This window comes from Rhodofomes roseus (genome assembly GCF_022264815.1).
Source record: "Rhodofomes roseus strain CIRM-BRFM 1785 chromosome Unknown C8Q71scaffold_29, whole genome shotgun sequence".
Classification (NCBI taxonomy): Eukaryota; Fungi; Basidiomycota; class Agaricomycetes; order Polyporales; family Fomitopsidaceae; genus Rhodofomes; species Rhodofomes roseus.
Genome location: NW_025952985.1, coordinates 309,097 through 330,964, shown reverse-complemented (window position 1 = coordinate 330,964; position 21,868 = coordinate 309,097). Strand labels below are relative to the sequence as shown.

The 21,868-nt window shown below is 57.0% G+C and overlaps 8 protein-coding genes across 8 annotated transcripts; 5 read left to right on the top strand and 3 right to left on the bottom strand.

The window, feature by feature from the left end:
* The first annotated feature begins 116 nt into the window (after positions 1–116).
* Positions 117–1,398, top strand: C8Q71DRAFT_323508 (uncharacterized protein). Its single transcript, XM_047917817.1, has 3 exons — positions 117–985; positions 1,038–1,162; positions 1,222–1,398. Exons 1-3 carry the CDS (start codon positions 262–264, stop codon positions 1,231–1,233), a joined length of 861 nt encoding a protein of 286 aa, XP_047774083.1. The 5' UTR covers positions 117–261; the 3' UTR covers positions 1,234–1,398.
* An 828-nt stretch (positions 1,399–2,226) lies between these two features.
* On the bottom strand, positions 2,227–5,138 carry C8Q71DRAFT_883871 (uncharacterized protein). Its single transcript, XM_047928523.1, has 3 exons — positions 4,817–5,138; positions 3,826–4,754; positions 2,227–3,764 (listed from the first exon to the last, which is right to left on the bottom strand). The coding sequence occupies exons 1-3, from the start codon at positions 4,966–4,968 to the stop codon at positions 2,557–2,559; spliced, it is 2,289 nt and encodes a 762-aa protein (XP_047774082.1). The 5' UTR covers positions 4,969–5,138; the 3' UTR covers positions 2,227–2,556.
* Positions 5,139–5,641: 503 nt separating this feature from the next.
* Positions 5,642–6,937, top strand: C8Q71DRAFT_784726 (40S ribosomal protein S5-1). Its single transcript, XM_047925044.1, has 5 exons — positions 5,642–5,816; positions 5,888–6,025; positions 6,079–6,325; positions 6,381–6,482; positions 6,548–6,937. The coding sequence occupies exons 1-5, from the start codon at positions 5,734–5,736 to the stop codon at positions 6,587–6,589; spliced, it is 612 nt and encodes a 203-aa protein (XP_047774081.1). The 5' UTR covers positions 5,642–5,733; the 3' UTR covers positions 6,590–6,937.
* A 297-nt stretch (positions 6,938–7,234) lies between these two features.
* On the top strand, positions 7,235–9,306 carry C8Q71DRAFT_323390 (uncharacterized protein). Its single transcript, XM_047917816.1, has 12 exons — positions 7,235–7,490; positions 7,551–7,715; positions 7,781–7,927; positions 7,978–8,055; positions 8,117–8,163; positions 8,222–8,292; positions 8,349–8,369; positions 8,429–8,470; positions 8,528–8,547; positions 8,605–8,620; positions 8,674–8,745; positions 8,803–9,306. Exons 1-12 carry the CDS (start codon positions 7,342–7,344, stop codon positions 9,088–9,090), a joined length of 1,116 nt encoding a protein of 371 aa, XP_047774080.1. The 5' UTR covers positions 7,235–7,341; the 3' UTR covers positions 9,091–9,306.
* Positions 9,307–9,666: 360 nt separating this feature from the next.
* Positions 9,667–11,861, top strand: C8Q71DRAFT_323355 (Metallo-dependent phosphatase). Its single transcript, XM_047917814.1, has 6 exons — positions 9,667–10,049; positions 10,101–10,351; positions 10,505–10,594; positions 10,645–10,871; positions 10,930–11,116; positions 11,173–11,861. The coding sequence occupies exons 1-6, from the start codon at positions 9,879–9,881 to the stop codon at positions 11,756–11,758; spliced, it is 1,512 nt and encodes a 503-aa protein (XP_047774079.1). The 5' UTR covers positions 9,667–9,878; the 3' UTR covers positions 11,759–11,861.
* Positions 11,862–12,055: 194 nt separating this feature from the next.
* On the bottom strand, positions 12,056–13,871 carry C8Q71DRAFT_323383 (uncharacterized protein). Its single transcript, XM_047917815.1, has 2 exons — positions 13,521–13,871; positions 12,056–13,459 (listed from the first exon to the last, which is right to left on the bottom strand). Exons 1-2 carry the CDS (start codon positions 13,827–13,829, stop codon positions 12,149–12,151), a joined length of 1,620 nt encoding a protein of 539 aa, XP_047774078.1. The 5' UTR covers positions 13,830–13,871; the 3' UTR covers positions 12,056–12,148.
* A 192-nt stretch (positions 13,872–14,063) lies between these two features.
* Positions 14,064–17,021, bottom strand: C8Q71DRAFT_784713 (UTP-glucose-1-phosphate uridylyltransferase). The gene is made up of 6 exons (XM_047925043.1): positions 16,741–17,021; positions 16,434–16,688; positions 15,299–15,829; positions 15,013–15,239; positions 14,482–14,958; positions 14,064–14,423 (listed from the first exon to the last, which is right to left on the bottom strand). The coding sequence occupies exons 2-6, from the start codon at positions 16,673–16,675 to the stop codon at positions 14,386–14,388; spliced, it is 1,515 nt and encodes a 504-aa protein (XP_047774077.1). The 5' UTR covers positions 16,676–16,688; positions 16,741–17,021; the 3' UTR covers positions 14,064–14,385.
* Positions 17,022–19,346: 2,325 nt separating this feature from the next.
* Positions 19,347–21,543, top strand: C8Q71DRAFT_784702 (uncharacterized protein). The gene is made up of 3 exons (XM_047925042.1): positions 19,347–19,530; positions 19,599–19,969; positions 20,041–21,543. The coding sequence occupies exons 2-3, from the start codon at positions 19,667–19,669 to the stop codon at positions 21,400–21,402; spliced, it is 1,665 nt and encodes a 554-aa protein (XP_047774076.1). The 5' UTR covers positions 19,347–19,530; positions 19,599–19,666; the 3' UTR covers positions 21,403–21,543.
* Positions 21,544–21,868: the final 325 nt, after the last annotated feature.

Genomic DNA, 21,868 nt, shown 5'->3' with positions numbered 1-21,868 from the left:
CGCACCAGGAGCACGCCTCCGGGCTTCCTTCCTTGCTCCCTCCATCTCCCTGCCCCTCTGCAGCCCCATCTGACTGTCTTGCCCCGCTGCCATGGACTACTTCGACTTCAACATGGAGATCCCCGCTGACGGCGCAGACGCGATGCAGCTCAACATCGCCGGAGAAGGCGGGGCGGCCCAGAGGACGCCGGCAAGTCGCCTGCGTATCCGTCGTATGACCGTATTCAGTGCTGAGACCGCTGCAACCAGGTAGGCACGCCCATGGAACGCCCCCACGCAGACCGGCCCATCACCGTCGACGTCTCGACCACATTCCAGCCCAATGTCCTCGTCGATAACGTCCCGCCCGACCTTATCCTCATCTCCTCCGACCAGGTCTACTTCTACGTCCACCGCCACCGCCTCCTCGCCGCCTCCTGCAACACCTTCAACGGCCTCCTCACACCCACGCCCCCGCCCGACGACGGCTCCACCCAGACCATGCCCGTACCCGAGCCCTCCGACGTCCTCAATGTCGTCGTGCACGCTATCTACCACATTCCCGTCGCTCAGTTCATGCCCCCCTTCGAGACTGTCTCCGCTGCGTTCGACGCGCTCGTCGGGTACGGCGCGTCCCTCCAGCAGCTCGCCGCACCGGGCAGCCCGCTCTACATCCTCGTGCTCTCCCAGGCGCCCCTCCGCCCCATCGACGCCTATGCGCTCGCCGCGCACTATGACCTCATCGCGCTCGCGACGCCCATCTCCGCGCACCTCCTCGCGTACACGCTCTCCTCCGTAACGGACGAGCTCGCCGCGCGCATCGGCCCCATCTACCTCAAGCGATTGTTCTTTCTCCACCACGGCAGGACGGAGGCGCTCAAGGCCCTGCTGCTCCGCCCACCCCAGGGACACGAGCCGATGAGGGACTGCGATGTGATCCAGCAGCAACGTCTCACCCGCGCATGGGCACTCGCCTCTGCGCACCTGGTCTGGGATGCCCGACCGAGTGCGTGTCGTCATCCGGTATTTCTGGGACGTGAGTCTGATGGTCTGATTAGACATATCGATTAACATGCTGCAGGCGCCGCTGCTGCAGCTCGAGCGGGAGCTGTCCTGCGCACTATGCAAACAGGCACTGCGCGACAGAGTATCGGTACTTGTTAGGGAATGGGCATCTATCAAAGTAAGACCAATTCAGCATCAAAAATACTGCGACCGGCGACTGATGACGTTTGCCGCTAGGTGACCATCTAGCAGCAGACGAACAGGAAATATGGCTAATAACTGCTTCGGGACCACCACACATGCATTATCTTCTCTTCCATGCTTATTTGATTTATCTCGCGCCCATCTGTAGCCCAAAGACCACCATGTAACTGACGACCCCAGCATTTCCGGCTCACCGTTCCCTTGTCTTTTATCCCACATGCTTATACCTCCGTGATCCTCGCAGCTACCGAACAAAACATACTAACAGGTAAGACGCTCAACCCGTATCACACTGCGTAGAACTCACTGCGGCACCGCACATATCGTTACAGGACACCGTTCTCGTTCCTCGGACTACCACCCTGATTCCCGAAGCCCCGACTCGGACCCAATCCAGATACCTCTGGTTGAGCGGCACCCGAGTCGGCGCGATGTATATTACCGTAGACATCCACGTCTGTTTACACGAACCCTGAAGTGCGTGTGGTATGCTCGCGTGTTACCCGTTTTGACAAACAAGCCCCACCCGATGGCTGATATAATAAGTATCCGTGTCGTGAGCTCCATTGTGGGTCCATGAGGGCGTCGTGGCCTGTGGCCAAGGGTGGCTACAGTACTCCAGACACGGCAGGTGACGTCGATGATATGTTGTTCCGTGCTTTTGGTCTGTAAGTATGGCTGCGTGTAAGTTATGAGGAATTCTTCGCGATCTGGGAGAGACCATTATTCGTCAGGTTCCTTCCCATCCCTCTTCGGGAGGTAGGGCCCTGTAGGGCCCCCGTGTGGCTAGGCGTTGCAGTGCCAAGTATCGCCGAAGCGTGTTTTGTACCGGTACCGTACAAGTTCCAAACTCACATGACATGCTTTGTGTTACGTAAACTCACGGAGTCTTAAATGGGTGGAGATGGCCGGTGCGGGGAGGGTGCGGGGAAGGTGCGGGAGAAGAAACAATGTGGCGGGAAGTGGTTTGGATTCTGGAAGTGGTACTCAGTAGGACCGACACTTCAACCAAGTTAACATTGTAATGAACTATCGATAGAGGGCCCTAACTCGTCTGACCAGATGGGAGGAGCCTGAGACTTTGTCACTCGCACATTTGACACGCGATGATGACCACGTGAAGACCATGTCGAATACTGTAAAGCTGTGAGTTATTCGATACGAAAGCGTGCTACAGGACACAGAACCTTGAGCTACAACGAGTTGAATCTAAGTTACATGCGTGCAAAGTCCCTCGATGTCCGTGCTTGGAGCGGATACTGGATACACACATAGTCACGACAAAGCGAACCGAAAAGGCAGACCGTCCCAGGGCCAACAAATGATGCGAATGTGGCGGACGAAGACACGCCGAATAGAGTGATATGCTCACCGACGCTCGTTCTCGATGACAGGCGTCGGACCCCATCGTCGCCCCGACGCCGACACACTCCTGCTCCTCCCATCTTCCACGAAGCCCCTCTCGTGCGCAGGCGTCGGCGCACGCTCCCCGCACGGACCCCGCCTCAAACTGCCCGCCCCGCCTGGACCATCACCGTCCAACCCCAGCCCGAGCCCATACCCGAGAGGCACCTCGCCCCTGCCCGCCCTCGCAAATGCCACCCCCAGCCTCGCACATACCTCCCTCGCCCTCCTCCCCTCCTCCTTGCCCTCCTCCGCCTCCCTCCTGGCGCGACCCAGCTCCTCCCTCAGCCTGCCTAGCTCGCCCTCTATCTCCTCCGCCCTCCTCACCGCCTTCCGCCGGCTCTCCACTTCCGCCGCAGCTTGCTCTAGGGCGCTTTCCTCTCCCCGTCGTGCGCGGCCCAGCTCGGCGGTCAGCCGCGCGACGTCCTCCCGTGCCCGCGCGAGCTCGTCACGCCCGCGGGCCAGCTGTGTGTCCGCCTGCACGGCGTCGCGCTCGGCCCGCCGGCGCGCAGCGTGCTCCGCGACGAGCTCGTCCTCGAGCTTGCGCTTCGCGGTGCGCACGTTCATGAGTGTCGTGGACATCTCGGAGGCGCGGTCCTTCAGGGCCTGAGTCTCCCGCTCGAGTATTTGGAGGTGTCCGTGCTCGTCGCGCTCCGAGTGCTGCCGCAAGTGAGACTGCGAGTTGGCCCGCGAGCGTCCCTGCTCTGGTTCAATACGTTGGGCACCGGGACCTGTGTCGCCGTGCGCGGTATGATTCGGGACAATTACACCGCTGTGCTCGTCGTCGACGGTGTGGCACTGTCTGAATGCCATAGAGTCCCCGTTTGCCTTCTGTTTGCTAGGAGATTGCTCCTGAGCTGACGGTGCTGCTGGCAGGTTCCCAGCGTCCGCAAGGTATTCGCGCGCCCTCGCATCCCCAGGGTCATCACCAGACGAAAGCATCCCAGGCAGATCCATACACGAGCGCGCCCTCGCCTCCGCGAACTCGGACGTCACCTGTGCGCGAGGGATGTCCACGCCATACACCTGTTGCAAACATTCCGTGGCCCGGTGGACAGCGATATCCGAACCAGCTCCGCCCAGGGCAGCAAGGTCGCGATGACAGCTCGAGAGCATGAGGAAGGCTGGCTTGAGGTCGGTTTTCGCGAGCGAGACGGGCGGACTGGTCATCACTGGGAGTGACGTCCATAGTGAGTAGGCTTTGTCCGCATAGAATGAGAACTTCAGACGTACCTGCGATCATCGCCTCAAGGACAGCGATGGCGGCCTCAAAATTTCGTTTCACGCGATATTGTGCTGCGACGACCATCCATTTGTCGCGTTCCAGAGAGCAGCTCGCGGTAACCTTCAATACAGCAATTATTTTTCGCGGATCCTCTTCCAGTTTGCGCAGGTCGCATGTCACCGGCCGGTCGTTGTATGTCAAGGTGATCATGGACGACACAGCGGGGTTATTGAGACCACTTGCATTAGAAGTGTTGCCCATCTTGTTCTCAACCTCGGCCACCAACCCGGGAACAGGAGTGCGGGGACCAGTAGGAGCGTCTCGACGTGGGGTCGGCATCGCAGCGGGGGTCGACAATACGCCAGGTGGTTTCTTCCGGGGAAGAGGCAACATGCGCTTTGGGGAAGAAGTAGTGTGCGCTTGGCCCACCTGAGCGTGCGCATCATTCTCTTTCCCGCTCGGTTGACGGCTGACTGACGAGGGAAAAGGCAGCTTTGCCGTCGCTCTAGGCGTTCGAGGGTCAGCAGCGCGGACGTTGCGCGGATCACCATCGTTCAATCGCGAAGTTGATGGTTTGGCGCCCAAGCTCTTCTCAGCCCGACGCTGTTTCTTTCTGGGAGTGGACTCGGGCGACGACGCAATGTCGTCCTCGGTCACTCGCTTCAAGGCCCACGAACGAGGGCTGTCCCGCGGCTCCTGTTTGACCTCCGGGACTCGCGGATCTGTCATGGACGAAGAGGGTGAAGGCATAATCGACGTCGGCTCGGCAATGGAGAGAAAGTGTGCAGAGAGCTGAGGAGAGAACGAGACGATGTGCAACTTTGTGCCCGGAGGCTGGAGGGCGCGGGCACGCTTGACTGCGGTCTCCTCTGCAAATTCGACAAAACAGGTGAGGTGCATGCGGTCGGTGCGGGCGTCCCAAGGCGAAATGGACAGTCTGAGTGGGTACATGCGCCTCAGCATGGTGCGTTTTTTTAAAGGATGCAGACAGGAACTCACATGTGACCGCACTGCGCGTACGTGTTGCGGAGCTGCACCATAGACATCGAGGTCTCGACGAAGACGACGCGGTCGACGCGGTTGGACATGTTTGCACGCGTCGGGGACGATGTGGGGGGATGGGGATGGGGACGACGAGCATTTAAAGACATGGATCCTGCGCGTATAAGTGGGCGGACAGTACGGCTTCTGGAAGGCGCATCGACGGGTCAAAGGCAGACGGAGTGTCGCGGAGGCGTCGCGGCATGTCACCGCTGTGTCACCCTTAGCTTCTCCAGCGCCGTCCACGCGTCTCTGCGTCCTACCAGCTTCCCGATTGGGCAGACATTCCCTAATCCATGGCCAGCGGTCTGTGACTGTGCCTCTTCGATGTCATGTACAGCGAAGCTCCGCAGATATCAGCCACACCTACCACGCATTCCAGCGTAGTCAGTCACAGCGCGAAGACATGGGAGCAACAAGCATAGTCATGGTGCAAAATTGCGGTGTATAATCAACAAGGCGCAGGCGGGTAGCGAAGAGCGATCGCCGTTGGTCGCACAGGGGTTCTAGATCCAAAAGATGAAGCACTGACACCGGAAGTGCCACAATGGCACCAACCGGGTCGACATGCATGCAGTCATTATTGCACAGCAATGCTGCATGGACGAGGTGTACATTGTAGAGATGACAAAGTCAGCGCAGACGACACGGTAGGACACGTTCAGAGTAAGACGCGTTCGACAGCCACAAGCGCGACTCGAAACTGTACAGTTGCTTCGGCAACCGCCGGTGGCGCTCCAAACCTTGTTGCACTGTGGCGGCGGACCACAACAACATCAAACAGACCCGGTAAGCGCAGGCGGCATACTTGCTTGTCGTCGAACGTCCCATCCCCGACACTCCCTCGCGGTCGCCTCAAGACTCACGACATCAAAATGGCCGCGGTATCAGCTCTCCCCAAGGATCTCTCCAAGCTTAACGGCGAAGTTAAGCTCTTCGGCAAATGGGAAACCCAGGAGTGCGTGCTTGTGTCTGGCGATGTTCTGCGTGCAGCAGCTGACGACTGTCGGCGTCGATCGTATTGGACAGTGTTGAGGTGAAGGACATCTCCCTCACGGACTACATCCAGATCCGCCACGCTGTGTTCCTCCCCCACACCGCCGGCCGCTACGCCAAGAAGCAGTTCAAGAAGGCGCAGATGCCCATCGTCGAGCGTCTTGTCGACAGGTGTGTACCACTGGTCCTTCTACCACAACGCACATACAAACTGGCCGAGACAGCCTGATGATGAAGGGCCGCAACAGCGGCAAGAAGCTCCTTGCCGTCCGGATCGTCGCGCACGCATTCGAGATCATCCATCTCCTTACGGACCAGAACCCCATCCAGGTCCTCGTCGACGCTATCGTGAACACTGGTCCCCGTGAGGACTCGACGCGTATCGGTTCTCAGGGTACCGTCCGGCGTCAGGCCGTCGATGTCTCCCCCCTGCGCCGGGTGAACCAGGCGGTTTCCCTCTTGACCACCGGCGTAAGTATTATTGGCAACGTGATCGACTTATGTATGCTCATGCTCTATATGACAGACGCGCGAGTCCGCGTTCCGTAACGTCAAGTCGGTTGCGGAGTGCTTGGCTGATGAGCTCATCAACGCGGCGAAGGGCTCATCCAACTCATATGCCATCAAGGTCAGTCTTAATGCCTGGTTATATTCCTCCGTGCACTCTCCTTGCTCATTCGCGCCGATCTACAGAAAAAGGACGAGCTCGAGCGTGTTGCGAAGTCCAACCGGTAAGGCGGATCGGAGAGGCGCCGTGGCTGGCTATGGGTCTACTGCATGTTTTCTCTCTATTGCTATCACTATCATGACGCTCCATGTTGCCCATTTGAATGCTTATGGCGATGCTCTTGACGAACCGGACGGGCTTGATCACCAAAAGCAAGTGCGGTCTCGACCATCCCGGCGTCTTCGGGCCGCCGCATCAGACAGCATGTCCGGTGTCTGCCGCATTGCAAGTGCTAGCAGTTTGTGTCTGCGATTTTGTACCCCCATTCGGATGTAAGACGTCAAGCGAATCGGGCGCGTAACGCTAGTTTCCGTTGCGTAAAGCCGTCGTAACGCAGTTACGTTCACGGTGCCCTCTTTCCATTGGTCGGTACGAGGGAATATTTTCCTGTCCCTGTACTTCCGACGATCGAATCTAGATCGAGAGTTCCGAAGTTCTCGAGCAGGGATACACCGATGTTCCACAAGCACGTTTGGGACTAGCGAGATCGTAAAGGGCGACCGGGTCGCTAGCTGCAAGGCCGTGACACCGGGTTTTCCACTCATACGCCCAGTGCATCAGATCCGTATGCACGATGGCACGATCCCGTCTCCATAGCGGACTGCTAGTGCCCGCCCTTCGTCCAATATAACAAATGCGATGAGTGCGGGCATCGCTCCCAAATTTCCTGCCCCCTACCATCCCGCCGCAGCCGTGTACAGCATATTCGACGGTAAGTCTCCCGACGCGCATCTGCGTCTTCGAGACTCGGAACGCAGGCATGGACCTGGGCTCTCCCGAGCACCTGGTCCGTAATCTCTTCGCGCCGGTACTCTTGGGGACCGTGTTCAGCACGTTCCTGTATGGCGTCAACATCAGCCAGTTCGTGAGGTTCATCACCTATGGAAGGCAACAGTCGCTGTGGACATAGTACGCATGGTTCCTGCATTCTTGCAAGTGGATGGACGGCTGACCAGACGCGGCTATTAGCATCACAGTGGTGACCGTGTTCATGGCGGATACGGCCCAGGCGTGTCTAGAGATCTATAGCCTCTGGGACATCTCTGTGACCAACTTCGGCAACTATGAAGCCCTCACAGGTCAGGTCGGCCAGGCGTGGCCGACAACCGTGTCGCTTGGTATACTGATGGGGATGTAGGTCCGTCTCGCTCTCCGTGCGCCGCCTTCACTGATGTGCGATTCGTGCATGTGCGCGACAGAATTGCAACGGCGGTACAACAGTACTTCATCTGGCGCGTGAAGACATTCAGTCAGTCGTGGTTACTGTTCGGTTTCCTCACGCTCTGCTCGCTGGCCTCGAGTATGGTCGAAATCGTCAACGCCTCCATTGCGCTCAGTAATTGGACGTGCGTGCATATCCCCTCTGGCGCAATCGACGCGTTGACGTGTGCTGCAGGACGTGGTCGGCGCAAATGCAGATCACTATGGTCGAAATCGGCCTAGCGCTGAACGTCGTTGTGAATGTTGTAAACGCGTAGGTCTCCGTGCCTGTCCTTCGTGTCAGAGTTGAACGCCCACTCCTTACTGCATCGCAGCCTCCTGTTGTTGTACTACCTCCTCAAACATCGGTCCGGATTCAGAAGTAATGGATTCACTTCTGCCCCCGAGACAGAATGCCAGAGACTAATTTCACTCGGCAGGAACTGACAGTGCTATCAGTCAGCTCATAGTCTGCTGCGTGGAAACACCTCTACTGAATGCATTTATGGCGGTGCGTAGCAGATACATTGTCCCTCGCGGGCATGCGCTGATGTAACACAATCGTAGCTGCTCGACATCATCGTGTTTGTAGGTCGTGCCCATGTGCTGCATTATGAAGTGTCTCAGTTCATATTTGCCCGTGTCAGAAAGCCACAGCCCAGACGTACTGGGTCTTGATTGTCGGCATCGTGCGTATTGACCGCTCATTCTCGAACGTCGACTGATTGGCACAATTGCACCGCCAGCCTCTGGGACGTGTGTATACGTTCGTTATCAACTATCTTATGTGTGTTGGCGAAACTGACCAAGACATGCCTCGCAGATTCTCCGTTCTGGCTGTAGGTGGCCCTGGTTGACGCGGCGTCACTCTCTTACTAACACCGAAGTCTAGTTGATCAACTCGCAGGCATCTCTGCGTGAAGCATGGCACGGCGTCACGGACCTCGATCATGCCACTCGATTGGTACGCCCACTCAGCCTTCCAGTTTTTCCCCGCACTCACCATTCCCCCTACCTGCAGCCCCGAAATACGCGATTCAGCCGAAGCTTGAAGTTCAACAGCCCAATCGAGCCTGTCCGCGTCGGCGTGACCATCGAGCAGCACGCACAGGTCGCGGTCGATCCGTTCACCCGCACCCGCAAGGACCGCCGGAGCCGCACGAGCTCGCGGCGGACGAGGGATACCGTATCGGACGCAAGCGGGTTGAAGGAGCACGAGAATGAGCACGAGCTGGAGGATTTCAAGATTACCGTGGGCACGCTGGACAGACCTCTGGCTCAGGACGAGAAAGTCGCCTCGGCGGTCTGAGCCAGAGGGTGGCTCACCGCATCCTGGTGCGGTCTAGATACTCGGGCCACCCTTACGGTGCTGCAGTCCCCGTGCATCACACCATTCGCGCCGCCGTCCACTGGTCCAGTACGGCTACGATGCTTCGCGTCTGCGGCATCTGGGACGTGACGAGGCGTCCGCCGTTCTTCTGCATAGCGTAGCTTGACACAGCGACTAGGTCTAATAATGTATTTTGCAGTGCGCACGGACGGTGTAGACTGGCACGTTGTTACTGACTAATAGATACTCTCGTTTACAATCTGCGCCTCTTTGGCTAGAGACTCCGACACCTGTGCAGTCTCGTATCATTGGGTTGTTGTTGTCTATTATGTAGTGATGTCAGGACCAGGTGTGGTGCATAGGTCACCTACCGTCAGGCTGTGCTTGCGCAGCACTGTCAATGGTCTCGGCTAATACAAAAGAAATTTAGTTAACTTACCTTCATGCCCTGGGCGGTCATCGTGCCTCGACGAGTGAGGCCTAGTGAGCCCTTGCAAGTTGAAGACGTTGGGGTTGAAATTGAAACTCGAAACGACGGTGACGCGGCGAGTCGGAGGAAATCACGTTCACGTGACCGTTCCTACCCGAAGGTTCAAAGACTCAGAGAGGTCCACGACCGCGCCCGTTGTGCTGCCTGCCACTCACTACCCTTTTCATGACTTGTCACACATCCATGACCTAGCGACTATATCTTCTCAGTATTTGAGAAAGAAGGCTTGAGTTTGGACGACGAGCTCTCGCTGCTCGAAGAATACAGTCTCGGAAACATGCTAGTGTACAAGTATCACGGTGGACTCAGGCCGCTTGGAGTGTCGGACCCTTATGGTGTTCTGCTCGACATCCTCCGTACATTCTGGATTGCCGCGATCAGTTACAATGAGATTGGGACATTCAAGCAACATATTCGAAGGTGCAGATGGCCGGACGCTGCCCTCCAGGTACGCTGCTTCCTGTTGTACATCTTGTGAGGAATGCCTACGTATACTCAGCGGCGCAGCGGTGGATACAATAGCTCGGATGACCCTGCTAAGGTCAAGCATGTCATGCTCGTTGCAGATCCTCAATTATTGGATTTCAACTCCTATCCTGGGCGCAATCCATGGCTGGTATGGTTGAGCCAACTCATCGTTGACCTCAACATGCGTAAGAGCTGGCGCGCTTCTCTTGCATTGGATCCGGACGCGGTGGTCTTCCTTGGAGATATGATGGACAATGGTCGCATGGACCAGTCGGATGACGAGTACGTCCTGCCAATTTTAGATGCTATGTACCGGATCCCAGGCAAGCAGTTTCTACATTCCCATCCCATTGTGTTTCACGCATTCAATTTGCATACCCTTGCCTGGTCCTGTCAACTGTCCTGAATATCGCTAACTTGGTGTTATTCGTCTAGCTACGAGAAGTACTTTCAAAGACTGCAACGTCTATTTAGGACCGACCATCCAGTGCCGACATACTATATCACCGGCAACCACGACGTCGGGTGCGTACACATGCACTTGGATGTGTACACAGCTCATATGTGTGCTATAGGATTGGGGCCTCAGCACGCTTCTCTCAGCAGGCTGTAGAGCGCTTTATGTTCCACTTCGGCCCGCTCAACCAGCTCGTTGAATTCGGCAACCATAGTTTCGTGCTGATTGACGCACCCGGACTTGTCGCCGAAGAGGCCATGCGCATGCGGAGCGGACGAAGCTATGCTCAGTGGGTAGACGTGAGCCCGAACGGCGTGATCGCTTTTATACGGTCTCTGGCTGCTCGTGCGTGTCTCTGTACGTACCAAGTCGTCGTCTGGGATACTTACCTCCACATTATCAGGAGAGAGCACAGAGCCACGAGTGTTGTTCACACACATCCCGCTTGCGCGCCCTGAAGGGGCACCTTGTGGACCGCTACGCGAACGGGGCACGATCCGACAGGGCAGGGGCTTCGGATATCAGAATACCCTTGCACCGCACACGACTGAGTTCTTGTTGCAGCACGTCCGACCGTCGCTCGTCTTCAGGTGCATACTGTTGATTCGATGCTCCATGGTCGCAATTGATCACTGACATTTCTCAGTGGCGACGACCATGACTACTGCGAGTACACTCACACCTACGGCTCCTCCGATGCAGACGGCTCCCCCGACACGGGCACTGTCGAAGAAATCACCGTGAAGTCGTTCTCCATAGCCATGGGTATCCGCCAGCCGGGCTTCCAGCTCCTCTCAGAAGGCACTCCTCCCTCGCAGTTCACCTCATCCCTCGCCACCGTCCCCTGCCTCCTCCCCGACCAACTGGGCATCTACCTCAATGTCTACCTGCCGCTCTTTGTATTAAGCGTCCTGTTGCTCCTCGCGTCTAACATCCACCGTGTACGCACGCGCGGGCGGTACATCAACTGGGTGGCCCTTCCCCGCTGGTGCCAGTGCCTGCAGGTGTCCCTAGAGTTCGTGCTCTTCGGCCAGCGGGTGACGCTCCGGCTGTCATTCAGCACGCGGCCGGCCGATGGCGACGATGTGGAACTCGGAGATTACAGACCGTCGGCAAGGAGGGGGAGTCCTAGGCGTCTTCGCGGTGTGTTGGGTGGATCGGTGAGGGATGTAATGAACGTGGCGTGTATACCGCTCTTGTTATTTGTCGGGCTTGCTTGGTGGATTTCGTGACCCTATCTATGACTGTTGTATCTTTCGATTGTATCTCCTGGGGCGTATTGTTATATGTGCTTGTTGTAGTCACGGACACTTTCCCGATGCAAACGTGACACTACTGTGGAATGAGGTTGGCTTCATGTACGTTGTCATGCTGCGTGTTGACTCGCATCGAGGATTGTACAGCTCTCTTGCGGCCGATAGTGGTAAGTGCTTAGTCTAGGATCGTTGTACGCATTAGTCAACGTAGACATCGTACCATCCAGAGCTCACAGGTGTTCTCAGTCGAGCTGTGCAATGGCGCGGCCGGGATGCAGCGGGATCTGGTGCAAATACACGGTACAAGTATGTACAGCCTAGCTACACCCGTACATATCATTGCTCAGACTACGTCAAATCATGATATTAGGCAGGCCTATCAAGGACTCGTTGGGCCCTGTGCACTTTTGCAGTCTCGTCCAGAGCCTTCCCCCAGAATGTCCCCCAAGCTTTTGAAGAATTGGCGTCGATCATCTCCTTCGAAGACTCAATGTCCAACGCAGGGAACAGACGGCTCACAACCCGTGCCACCGTGCGAGGAATCAGATCACTTCTCCTTCTGATCTCTTTGATGTTGTCCGGTCGACGAAGTCCCAAGCGCTTCAAGTTGTTCTTGCGGCGGTGCTCATCGTTTCCATGTATGTATGGCCACGCAACGCATTCTATGTGAACCTCCTCAAGAAAAGGACAGGCATCCGCGAAATCCGCGATGCCCCACAGAGTAGGCAATAGTTTCCCCTTTGAACACTTGATGTCGAGGCGACGCAAGGCTGGCCATCGCGCTGCCAGCGTCAACAGATCCGCATCTGTGAAAGGCACCCTGGACAGAGACACGTCCAGCTCGAAGACACGTAGGTTGTATGCGGGGAAAAGGGGCCCCAATACGTCAATGAGCGTAACACCCTCTACTTCGGCGTCAAGTATGTGGATTTCCTCGAGCGTGCTCGCGCAGCGGCGGCACACACGAGTGAGCACTGGTTCCGCGACGAAGCCTCCGAGTCCCGCTAACGAGAGTACGCGTAATCGAGGCGGGGCGATTGTCCGCAACGCCAAGTTGACGTCGCTGTCGTTGCCGCGTACGGACAGGTAGTCCAGACTCTGGAAGCCTCCTGGATGAGGCAGAGGGCGCCCCACAACTGCGCGTACATGGAGCCGAAGGGTGTGCAGACGGGGGAAGGTAGCTAGAGTCCGCAGGATATCTGTGGTGCAGGTGTGCAGGCGCCAACTTGAGATGTCTAGGGATCGGAGATCCCTCAGAGCTAGGACGGAATGCCACTCCCATTGGAGCGCACCGTCGCCTAGTCTCAGCACCTCAAGATCTGGCAACGATGATTGGAAGCGGATGAGGAGTGAATCCAAGTCAGGATCCCTTGCTTCGAGCCCGCGTCGTGATTCTGCAGATGACGATTGCATGGATGGAGTTTCGCTGGGAACGACAGCGAACGAGCGTAAGGACGGACCACAGACTGCCTCTACGGCAGTCATCATGATCGGGGATGTTTCACAAAGCAGAACCCGGAGCGCAGGGAGGAGCGGGCCATGCAGACCAGCATCATCGATACAGGTGAACACAGAGGATTCAAATTGCGGATACCGACGGATATCGAGTTCGCGAACACGACCGGCGTATTCTCTGAATCGCGAGGTGCCTATGGGTGTTATCGCGCTATCAAACACCTAGGCATGTCAACTTCCTGTCAGCATCTCGCTCGGGACAATAGAATGAGTACACTCTCACCCAGGAGCAACTCTCATCGTCAATATAAAGATCATACTGCTCATCTTCCGGCTCTACCGATCTCAATCGTGTGGATCGAAGCGGGGCGAGGAGGGAAAGGAGAGGCCTCAGAGACGGTAAATGGGCCCACAACTCTGGCAGTGCGTGACGCGAGAATGTCTTACACGTATAGGCGAGTTGCACTAGGCTTCTGCGTTTATCAGTTTCATCCTTGATTTGCATGCATATCTGCTCGACGATGGCGTGAATGATGTCGTCGGAAAGTAGTGGCAGCCTGAGAGCTCGACGGGCTACGATGCGAGTGGTCATCGTCGGTACGGTGGCTGACTATAATGACAAGTAGTAGTTGAGTAAGTCCTAGTCAGTACCAAGGAGGACCGTCCTAACGATTAACATCGGAATCACGTGAACTTCCTTTTTCAGCGCGATGAAACAGTAGCGTCGAACTCGCAGCCTGATCGCGGCTTCGCACCAGTTGAATACGTGGTACATATGATACCGTCCAACGGGACGTTGTAAATATAACGGGCGATGTCCGCGGGAACACCTATCAACGCCGCCGGATAATTTGAGCATAGTTCGACCGACTCGACACGGCTTTTAGCACATCCAACCACCCGTCCACGCACAGGAACTGGACTGGTATCATCTCGTGAGATTCATTCATCATTTACACACTTCGTCTTTCGACTAGTACCTAATCATCAGTCCATGACCGACCGACCCGTCACGCGTTCGTCTAGATATACGGGGGCGCAGGAGAAAGAGAAAACCGGAAGACGATGTCCGTGAGTATAACTATGTAGTAACTGACTGTAGACTGAGATGCACGTTGCGGTGAGGGGGAAGCGACGAGGGGAGGCGTTTATAGCTCAATCATGTTGAGGTTACCGGAGAGCAACCCTGATGGACGCGAGATGTCAGCCCGGACAACAGGCAAGGGAGTAACGCGGCGACTCACGGTTTTCAAGCACACACCCATCGGGAATGTGAATACTCTGTCCCTCGTTCGCCACAATGATGACAGTACCGCGCAGGGTGACGTTGCGCCCGAAGTACACATCACCAGTGACCGTCAAGTGGTCGAGCTCGATGATCTTCGGGATCTTCTTGAACCGCTTTTGGAACTGCGCGATCTTCTTGAAGTGGTCGCCCAGCTTGATAACCGGCGTCGTCTCGAACATCCGGTTCTCGTTGATTACGAGCTGTCCGTGCTGCAGCGAGTAGATGTCGCTCTTGATCAGGAGCAGGTCTGAGCACGACTTGACGGGCAGGAAGCGCGACCGCGGGACGTTCACGCCGTGGCCGTTCTGGAAGTGCTTGATCGCGGCACCCGCGGCGGTCTCGAGCTGGATGACGGCCTGCCCGTCGTCGGTCGTCTTGGGATTGACGATAATCTCGAGCTCCATCTCGCCCTTCTCCATGATGCGCTTCACCGCTGTGTGCAAACGTCAGCACTCAAGCTCGCACGTCACACGTAGAAGGAACGCACCCTTCAGGTTGAGCCACAGGTTGTTCGTGTTGAAGATCTTGAACTTCCGCACAGACTTGAAGTCCTCGACGTGTTCAGACGGCACCTGCGCGACCTCGAGCAACTGGATGCTGCCCTCGTAGTCGATGAGGGTACCACCCTTGACGTCCGCCTTCGTCTTGTCTGTCACCTCCATGATGAACTCCGATTGTGAGTCAATCATGTGCTGGAGGATCTTTTCATCAACGCTACGCCACCACCATTCAATACTTGCGCAACAAACTCGTGACACGAAGTGGACACTCACACAGCGCCCAGGTTGTCCGAGTTCGACACGAACAAGTATTCCTTGCCCTCGCTCAGTAGCTGGTCAAGGACGCCGCTCTGGTAGAGCGCGTTGTACAGGTCACCGTGACCTGGAGGGTACCAGTGCTTCTTGTCGTCGTCCGCTGACTTGGGGCACGGGAGGAGCGTCTCCTTGTACATCCTCGGATACCGGCTCTGGTTGAACGTCGTGATACGCAGCTGCTGGTTCGCGTACTTCTTGATGATGCGCAGCGTGTCCTCGTGTGTGTTGAACGAGGTCATGAGGATGAGCGGAACGTCCACGCGGTAGGTCGTGTTGAGGTGCTCAATTTGGCGCACGGTGAGATCGAGGAAGGTCATGTCGTCCTTGACCTCGAGCGCCGACTTGGCACCCGTCATGCCCATGGAGGTACCGAGACCACCATTCACCTTGAGGACGGCGAGGTTGTTGAGGTTGGCGACATCGCCTGAAGGGAGCTTTGAGTAAGGGACGACCTTGTCATCCGAAGGTGATTTGATCCTGTCCCATACACTGTACGTACTCGTCAGTTTTTGTCATCACTGAACGACGCACAAACATAGGATAATACTGGACTGTTAATCACCATTCAAGTTGTACGTCTTTACTTAATCTGCTCGGTACCGACGCGCACCGTGATCGGGGGCGATCAATATGGCGGTGATGCGGATCGAAGCGCCGGGAGCGCGAGTAGACATGACGTAGCGTGTCCAGCAACGGCGAGCAAAGTTAAGGATGAATCGGGCGAGCGATGCTCAGACCGATGTGCGTCGCCCGGACCAGAGCAGCACGAGTGCTGCCACCGGACGTGGTCCATGTCCGCCCCAGCTTCGGCAACCAGACGCGGCGACCACGAAAGCACCCCCGAATCCTCGCAGCGACGCGTGGGCTGCCCCGTGCGCTCAGTGGAAGTCCATTCTCGGGGGTTGGCACGGTAGTACGCGCTAGAAGCACCCTTGGCGGACGCGTCTAATCGCGCATGCCATCGCATACACCCGGCTCAACGATGCAGAGATAGCCATGCGTGAACGGACGAAGTGGACATGGGAGCCGCGCAGCAGGGACCGAAGCGAGACGCGACGGCGATGTAGAGAAGGGTGGAAGAGCGGACACTCACAGCTCCTGGCTCCGTGCCCGCTCGGAGAGATAACGAGTGAAGAGGTAGAAGAACGACTGCATCTCGGTGTCGAAGGCGCGCTTGGTTTCGGGGTCGCTGACGGAGCGGACGAGGTTGCTGAGCTCGTTGCGCATGGCCTTGGCGGCGACGCCGGTGGTGGCGGTCTTGAAGTCGATGTGACTGCTGCCGCGCATGCGGGCGTTGAAGGAGTCGCTCTTGGGCATGAGGCTGTCGGAAGGCATGGCTGCTGCTGCGCTGTGGACGGTGAGGACGACGGCGGAGAGGAGAGAAAGGACGGGCGACGCACGCGGAGGGGTTTATGTGGACGGGGCGTGTGGTGGAGGTGGAGATGAGCTCTGGGGCGGGGAGGACGTGGGGGGACTTGGGGCGAGCACGGGGCGTGTGATGACGTTTATATATCTCGAGGTCCTCGCCCGGATATGGCGCGGGCGACGCGGTCGCTGCAGATTCCTCGCTGATGGGCTCGAAGATCGATCCCAGCACAGGGCACGTTCTTCGCCGCACCACGCTCGGCCGCGCCCCGCCACCGCCACCGCCGAACACCCCCCGTCGCCGCCGCACCTCCGCAGCCCCCGCCGGCCCCGCCGCCGTCAGCACCGCGTCCCCCGCCAGCGACATCCGCGCGATCGGCGACGATAACAGCGACGCCCTCCGTCGGGACGCCGCCGTCGCCGGGCCCGGCCCCGCGCGCGCCTCCGAGTCCGGGCCCGGGACGTGGTACTGTTCGAGCTGTTGGCAACGTGCGTGCATGGCGGCGGCCTCTGCTCAGGGCAACAGCGGTGTTGCGCTCTCCAGCTTTTGTACTATGTATGGGCGCACACGCGCACACGCACGACGCGTCTGCGCTGTGATATCGCCCCTCGCCAAGCCGCGTGCTTCTAGACCCCATCATCCTCGCCGCCACCTCTCCCCGTCGCCCTTATCAGGCCAACGAACACGCTACCGGACTGACAGCGTGGCCCCGGCTCCCGTTCCCTGTCTCCGTGCGTGAGCTTGATAGCTGCGCACTGTGTTCTCAATTCTTCACTGACGTTGTGCTTTTCTCGCGGCCTGTGCGGCGACATCTCTCCGTTCTCACTCCGTGATCCATGTTGTTTATTCGCGTCCCATGTGGATCGCCAAATGTAACTGATGCTTCCGCCGGCTGCCACGTCGCTGACACCCCCAGTAAGTGTACCCCACCACGTTCCCGCTTGCGGCCATTCTGCTCACCCCTTCGATCCACACCGAGCGCGACCATCACTTGTCGGCTGCTGGTGACGCCATCGCACGAAGCTTATCACCACGCATAACCCTCACCTCAAAGAAAGTACGTCTTCCCGAATCCCAAACTCTTCGATCCTGCAAGCTTCATGTACGCTTACACATACCACTGTGCACCGATGTATACCCCGCCATCGCCCCACTACCCCCGCGTTTGACACAACTCAGCTTCGCCATTGTTGTGGCTACGACGTCTTGTGCCTCGCCCTGTCCATTCTCCCTACTGAACAGGATGCGGTACGTGCAGCCAATCGCCCTGTCGGTCGCCCCGATACCCATTCAGTCGGTTCCCGTAACATTCGATGAATCCTTCTGCAGCGTTCCTAATGCGATACAGACCGTCCCTGAGTGCCTCGGCCATCACAGTCCACAACATACGGCGCAAGGCACCGGTCACGGCGACAATACACCGACGCTCGAAGGCTGACGTGCTCGAGACCCGTCTGTCAGGCTCAGGTTCTTCCCCCATCCCCACGTCCAGTTCTGCGTTGACAGGATCAAACCACTGGACACGTCCGAGTCGTCTCACCGAGACCAGTGCTCCTCCAGGAACGATCGCTTAGGCGCCCGTGGGTGAGTCGCAGACCCTCACCGAACAACGTTGGTTCATGAGCAAATCGTGACGAGAGTGTACTGGCGGATCGCGCTGCGGGATGACACGGCTTATTTTGCTCCGCGATCTGCGTGCCAATCATGTCCGAAGTGCGAGTCAGTTGTGAGTCCTTTTCGAGATCTGCAATGACCCTCCGGGCCGCCCTGCTATCCTGACTGTCGTCCGAGCGCGTTCCTCATTTTCGGACAGATGATGGGACACGCTCGGGACTCATCTTCACATCTTCTACCTCGCCGCCTCTGACACCTATCATTGTCAGATCGCGTGTGTTTTACGTCCGTGGTCCGCGTATGGCGAGGCCAGGGACGATCCCGACTAACTGCCGCATCTCTGCTTCAAGCTAAGCAGAGCGTTCAGATCTGCAGAGTTGACTGACAGACATCGGGAGCTGCGCGCGCGGTCCGAGCTGATTGTCCCTCCATCCTCCGATCGCCCTGCGATCGCCTGTGGTTGGGTATGCTTGGGGACATGGCTGCGAGCGGATGTCTCTGTGGGTCTGCATTTGGGCTTGTGACGCGGGGCGATCCGGGTCGAGTTGGTGGAACGAACTTAAATGATCTGCGCTCCAAGTGCGCTCGAACTCATGGTAAATCGGCGGAAGCGGAGGCTCTAGACGTTACTGGGGAGGTCTTCGAAGACGTCAGGCCTCTAGGGTTGCGTTCTGTTGAGAGGCGGGTTATAGTAAATGTATGACGTGCTGGCTCATTCAATGAATACAGAATAGACCACGGCGAACATAGTGCGGACGACGAACAATCGAAAGGTCAACATTAGACCCTTTTCTTCTTATAATGGGTACGTACACGGGATGTCGGATGAGTACGCAAGAAGTCTTCTTGCTTTCCATTCTCTTCTCTTCGGGTCTCAGTGCTCCTTGGAGGCAACGGAATCGCTTGAATCGCAGCCTTAGTACCTCAGGCCCGTCCCGATCGAATCGTTCTCCGCAATCTTCGTATACCGCTACAAAACCTGCACCGACATCTGGAGTTCGATGGGACTGTGTTCAATGTTAGAAAGTGTGTTAGTGTACTGCTGTCGCGGAGGCGATCGCGCCGGTATTCGAGCAGGCCGCACGTGACCGCGATACAAGCACGCTGTCAGGAGCCTAGTCCAGGTTCAATTCAGCTTCCACTGGCAGTCAACCGTAACTGTAACATCCACTGCAATTCACCGTGTGCACAAACGTATAGCGTGTACTATGTGAGTGAGATATCTTGGCATGCTGAGTGTCACTGGCTGATCGCCACTCACATTCTCCCCGGGGTCAGCGACTCGGCCTCCTGTATCATAGTATCAGTCTGGATCAACTGGCCATCTGTCGATCTCTAACCCGAACATGAACGGCATTGCTCACAAAGCCTTGCGCATGGATGATATCCTTCACGCGATCTTCAAATCGGATGCTTGGTTGCAATTCAAGGACGAGGACGATCGACGCAGAAACTTCGCGCGAATTGCCCGTACCTGCAAGGCGTTCTCGCACTACGCGGTACCGGCCGTGTGGAGAAGTCTGCCGTCGTTGCACCCCTTGCTGTCTCTGCTCGCTCCCCTTCGCCTAGATCGGACTGATGAGGAGTGGCTTGAATCGGATCACTACGAGTCGGGCGATCCTCCCGAGCGTAATAAAGGTTATTCTTGGGTAAGTCAAGTCAACCATGCTCCCCCTCGAAACTGCTCAAACACAGCTACTCTCGGACGTCATCACCGCAGGTATTCGATGCGCCATTCGCGCCAGGCAGTGTTGCTCGTTTCCAAGAACACGCTGCCTTCGTCCACGCCCTCAATATCCATCGATTTCCACGGCTTGATTCATCTATATTCTTTGCTCTCGAGTATGCTGGGCTCTATGGCCCATTGCTAACGGCGCTCAAGATACTCGACTGCCAAACCTCCCCGTTTATGTGGGAGGCAATCAAATGGGTAGCTGGGCCATCCTTACGCTCCTTATCCTGCAACCTCCGCCTCGAGACTATTGACACTCCTGACGACTACCTAATTTTGGCGGCCGCCCCCGGAGAAGCGCATCGTATGGAGAGGCTTCTGCGCGACTTCAAGTCATCTTCTCCACTCCTCGACACTCTGTGTGTCTCTGACGATGACCTGGAGTGGGATTTGAGTCAGATTGTACCTGCGTTCACAAATCTCCAGAATTTGGATCTCTCGGAGTGCAGGTTCGGCAGAATCACCATTGAGTCCCTCCTGTCTCTGGACGCGCTTCCACATCTCCACACCCTACGTCTCCCCAGGATCCCTCTGATCGTCGGCCAACGTGCATCCGTCCCGAGCAGTGTATCTCGTTTGGAGAACTTACACATCGCTGGGAGCACACTCAGTATCGCTCAAATCATGCAAACCATTCATCCTTCCCATCTCCGCCTCATCTCCATCTCGGGGTTTTTTGACTATTCCGCTATTGCACGCGATGTGCTCGAACCCGTCTGCATTCGCTGCGCCGGTACGCTGAAGGAGGTTCGATTGCATTGCGACGGTGACTATCCCAATGATCACAGTCTCGCCCTCATGGACGTCCTTCAGCCTTTTGTACCGGCACGCAGCATCCACACATTCGCCATGTACATTCAAGGTAACAGCCCCTCTGTACCAGACGCAGATCTGCGCACGCTCGCACAACTCTGGCCAGCACTGCGCGTCTTCGAATTGGGGAGTTCCAATGGACCTTACATGACGGAGAAGCCGAGTTTACAGGCGATGGTCGACCTGGCGCACGCTTGTCCGGAACTAGAAGAGATCAGTCTTCCCTGCGCCGTCTGGCCAACCATCGACGAGAAGCCTGAAGACGAGGAACGGTACGCCACACACTGCCGCTCAAACAATGTGAAGGTAGTAAGAGTTGGATATATCTGGACCACTGTGAACGGACACGACGACCCAGCTAGATCGAAGGACATCCGTGGAATAGCGCGTATGTCAAATCATCTGTTCCCTGCCCTCGAAGTTCGGCGCTCCAGGGAGATGCCCAGGCTCAAGCATGAGTTCTCGGAATTCAACTCAAGGAGAGGAATGTGGTCCTTGGTTTTGGATGCCATCGAAGATATGCGAGGAGGCCGATGAGACTGAGAGATTTAGCGGTACTATGGCTCTCATCTATATTTATTACATGAGGATGGCAGTAGGTTGCGCGGTGAAACTTGAAGCTTGAAGCTTGAAGTGTCTGCTGTGTGCGGCGCGGCCGGGTCGTGACCGTATCTACAGCGCCAAATCAAGATCGCTATTCGCACTCAGCGGCGCTTTCCTACGTCGTTCGTATCTCTCACCATCCACGAGTAGGTCGGTGGGCGACGCAATTCCTGGCTGCATAACGTCGTACGTAGTCAGGGTATTTGCACCGTATATCCGTGGACTGTTATATAGCCTCTAAGTAAAGCCGCGCACTAACCGCACCCGCCGATCTTCCGTTAGCACCAGTACTGGCAGCATTGCCGGCCTGAGCTCGGTTCAAGTTAGTACCAGCAGCATGGCCGATTCAACCAGGGGCTCAGCTCCTCCTCCATATACCTTGGCCGAGGAGGCGAATCGG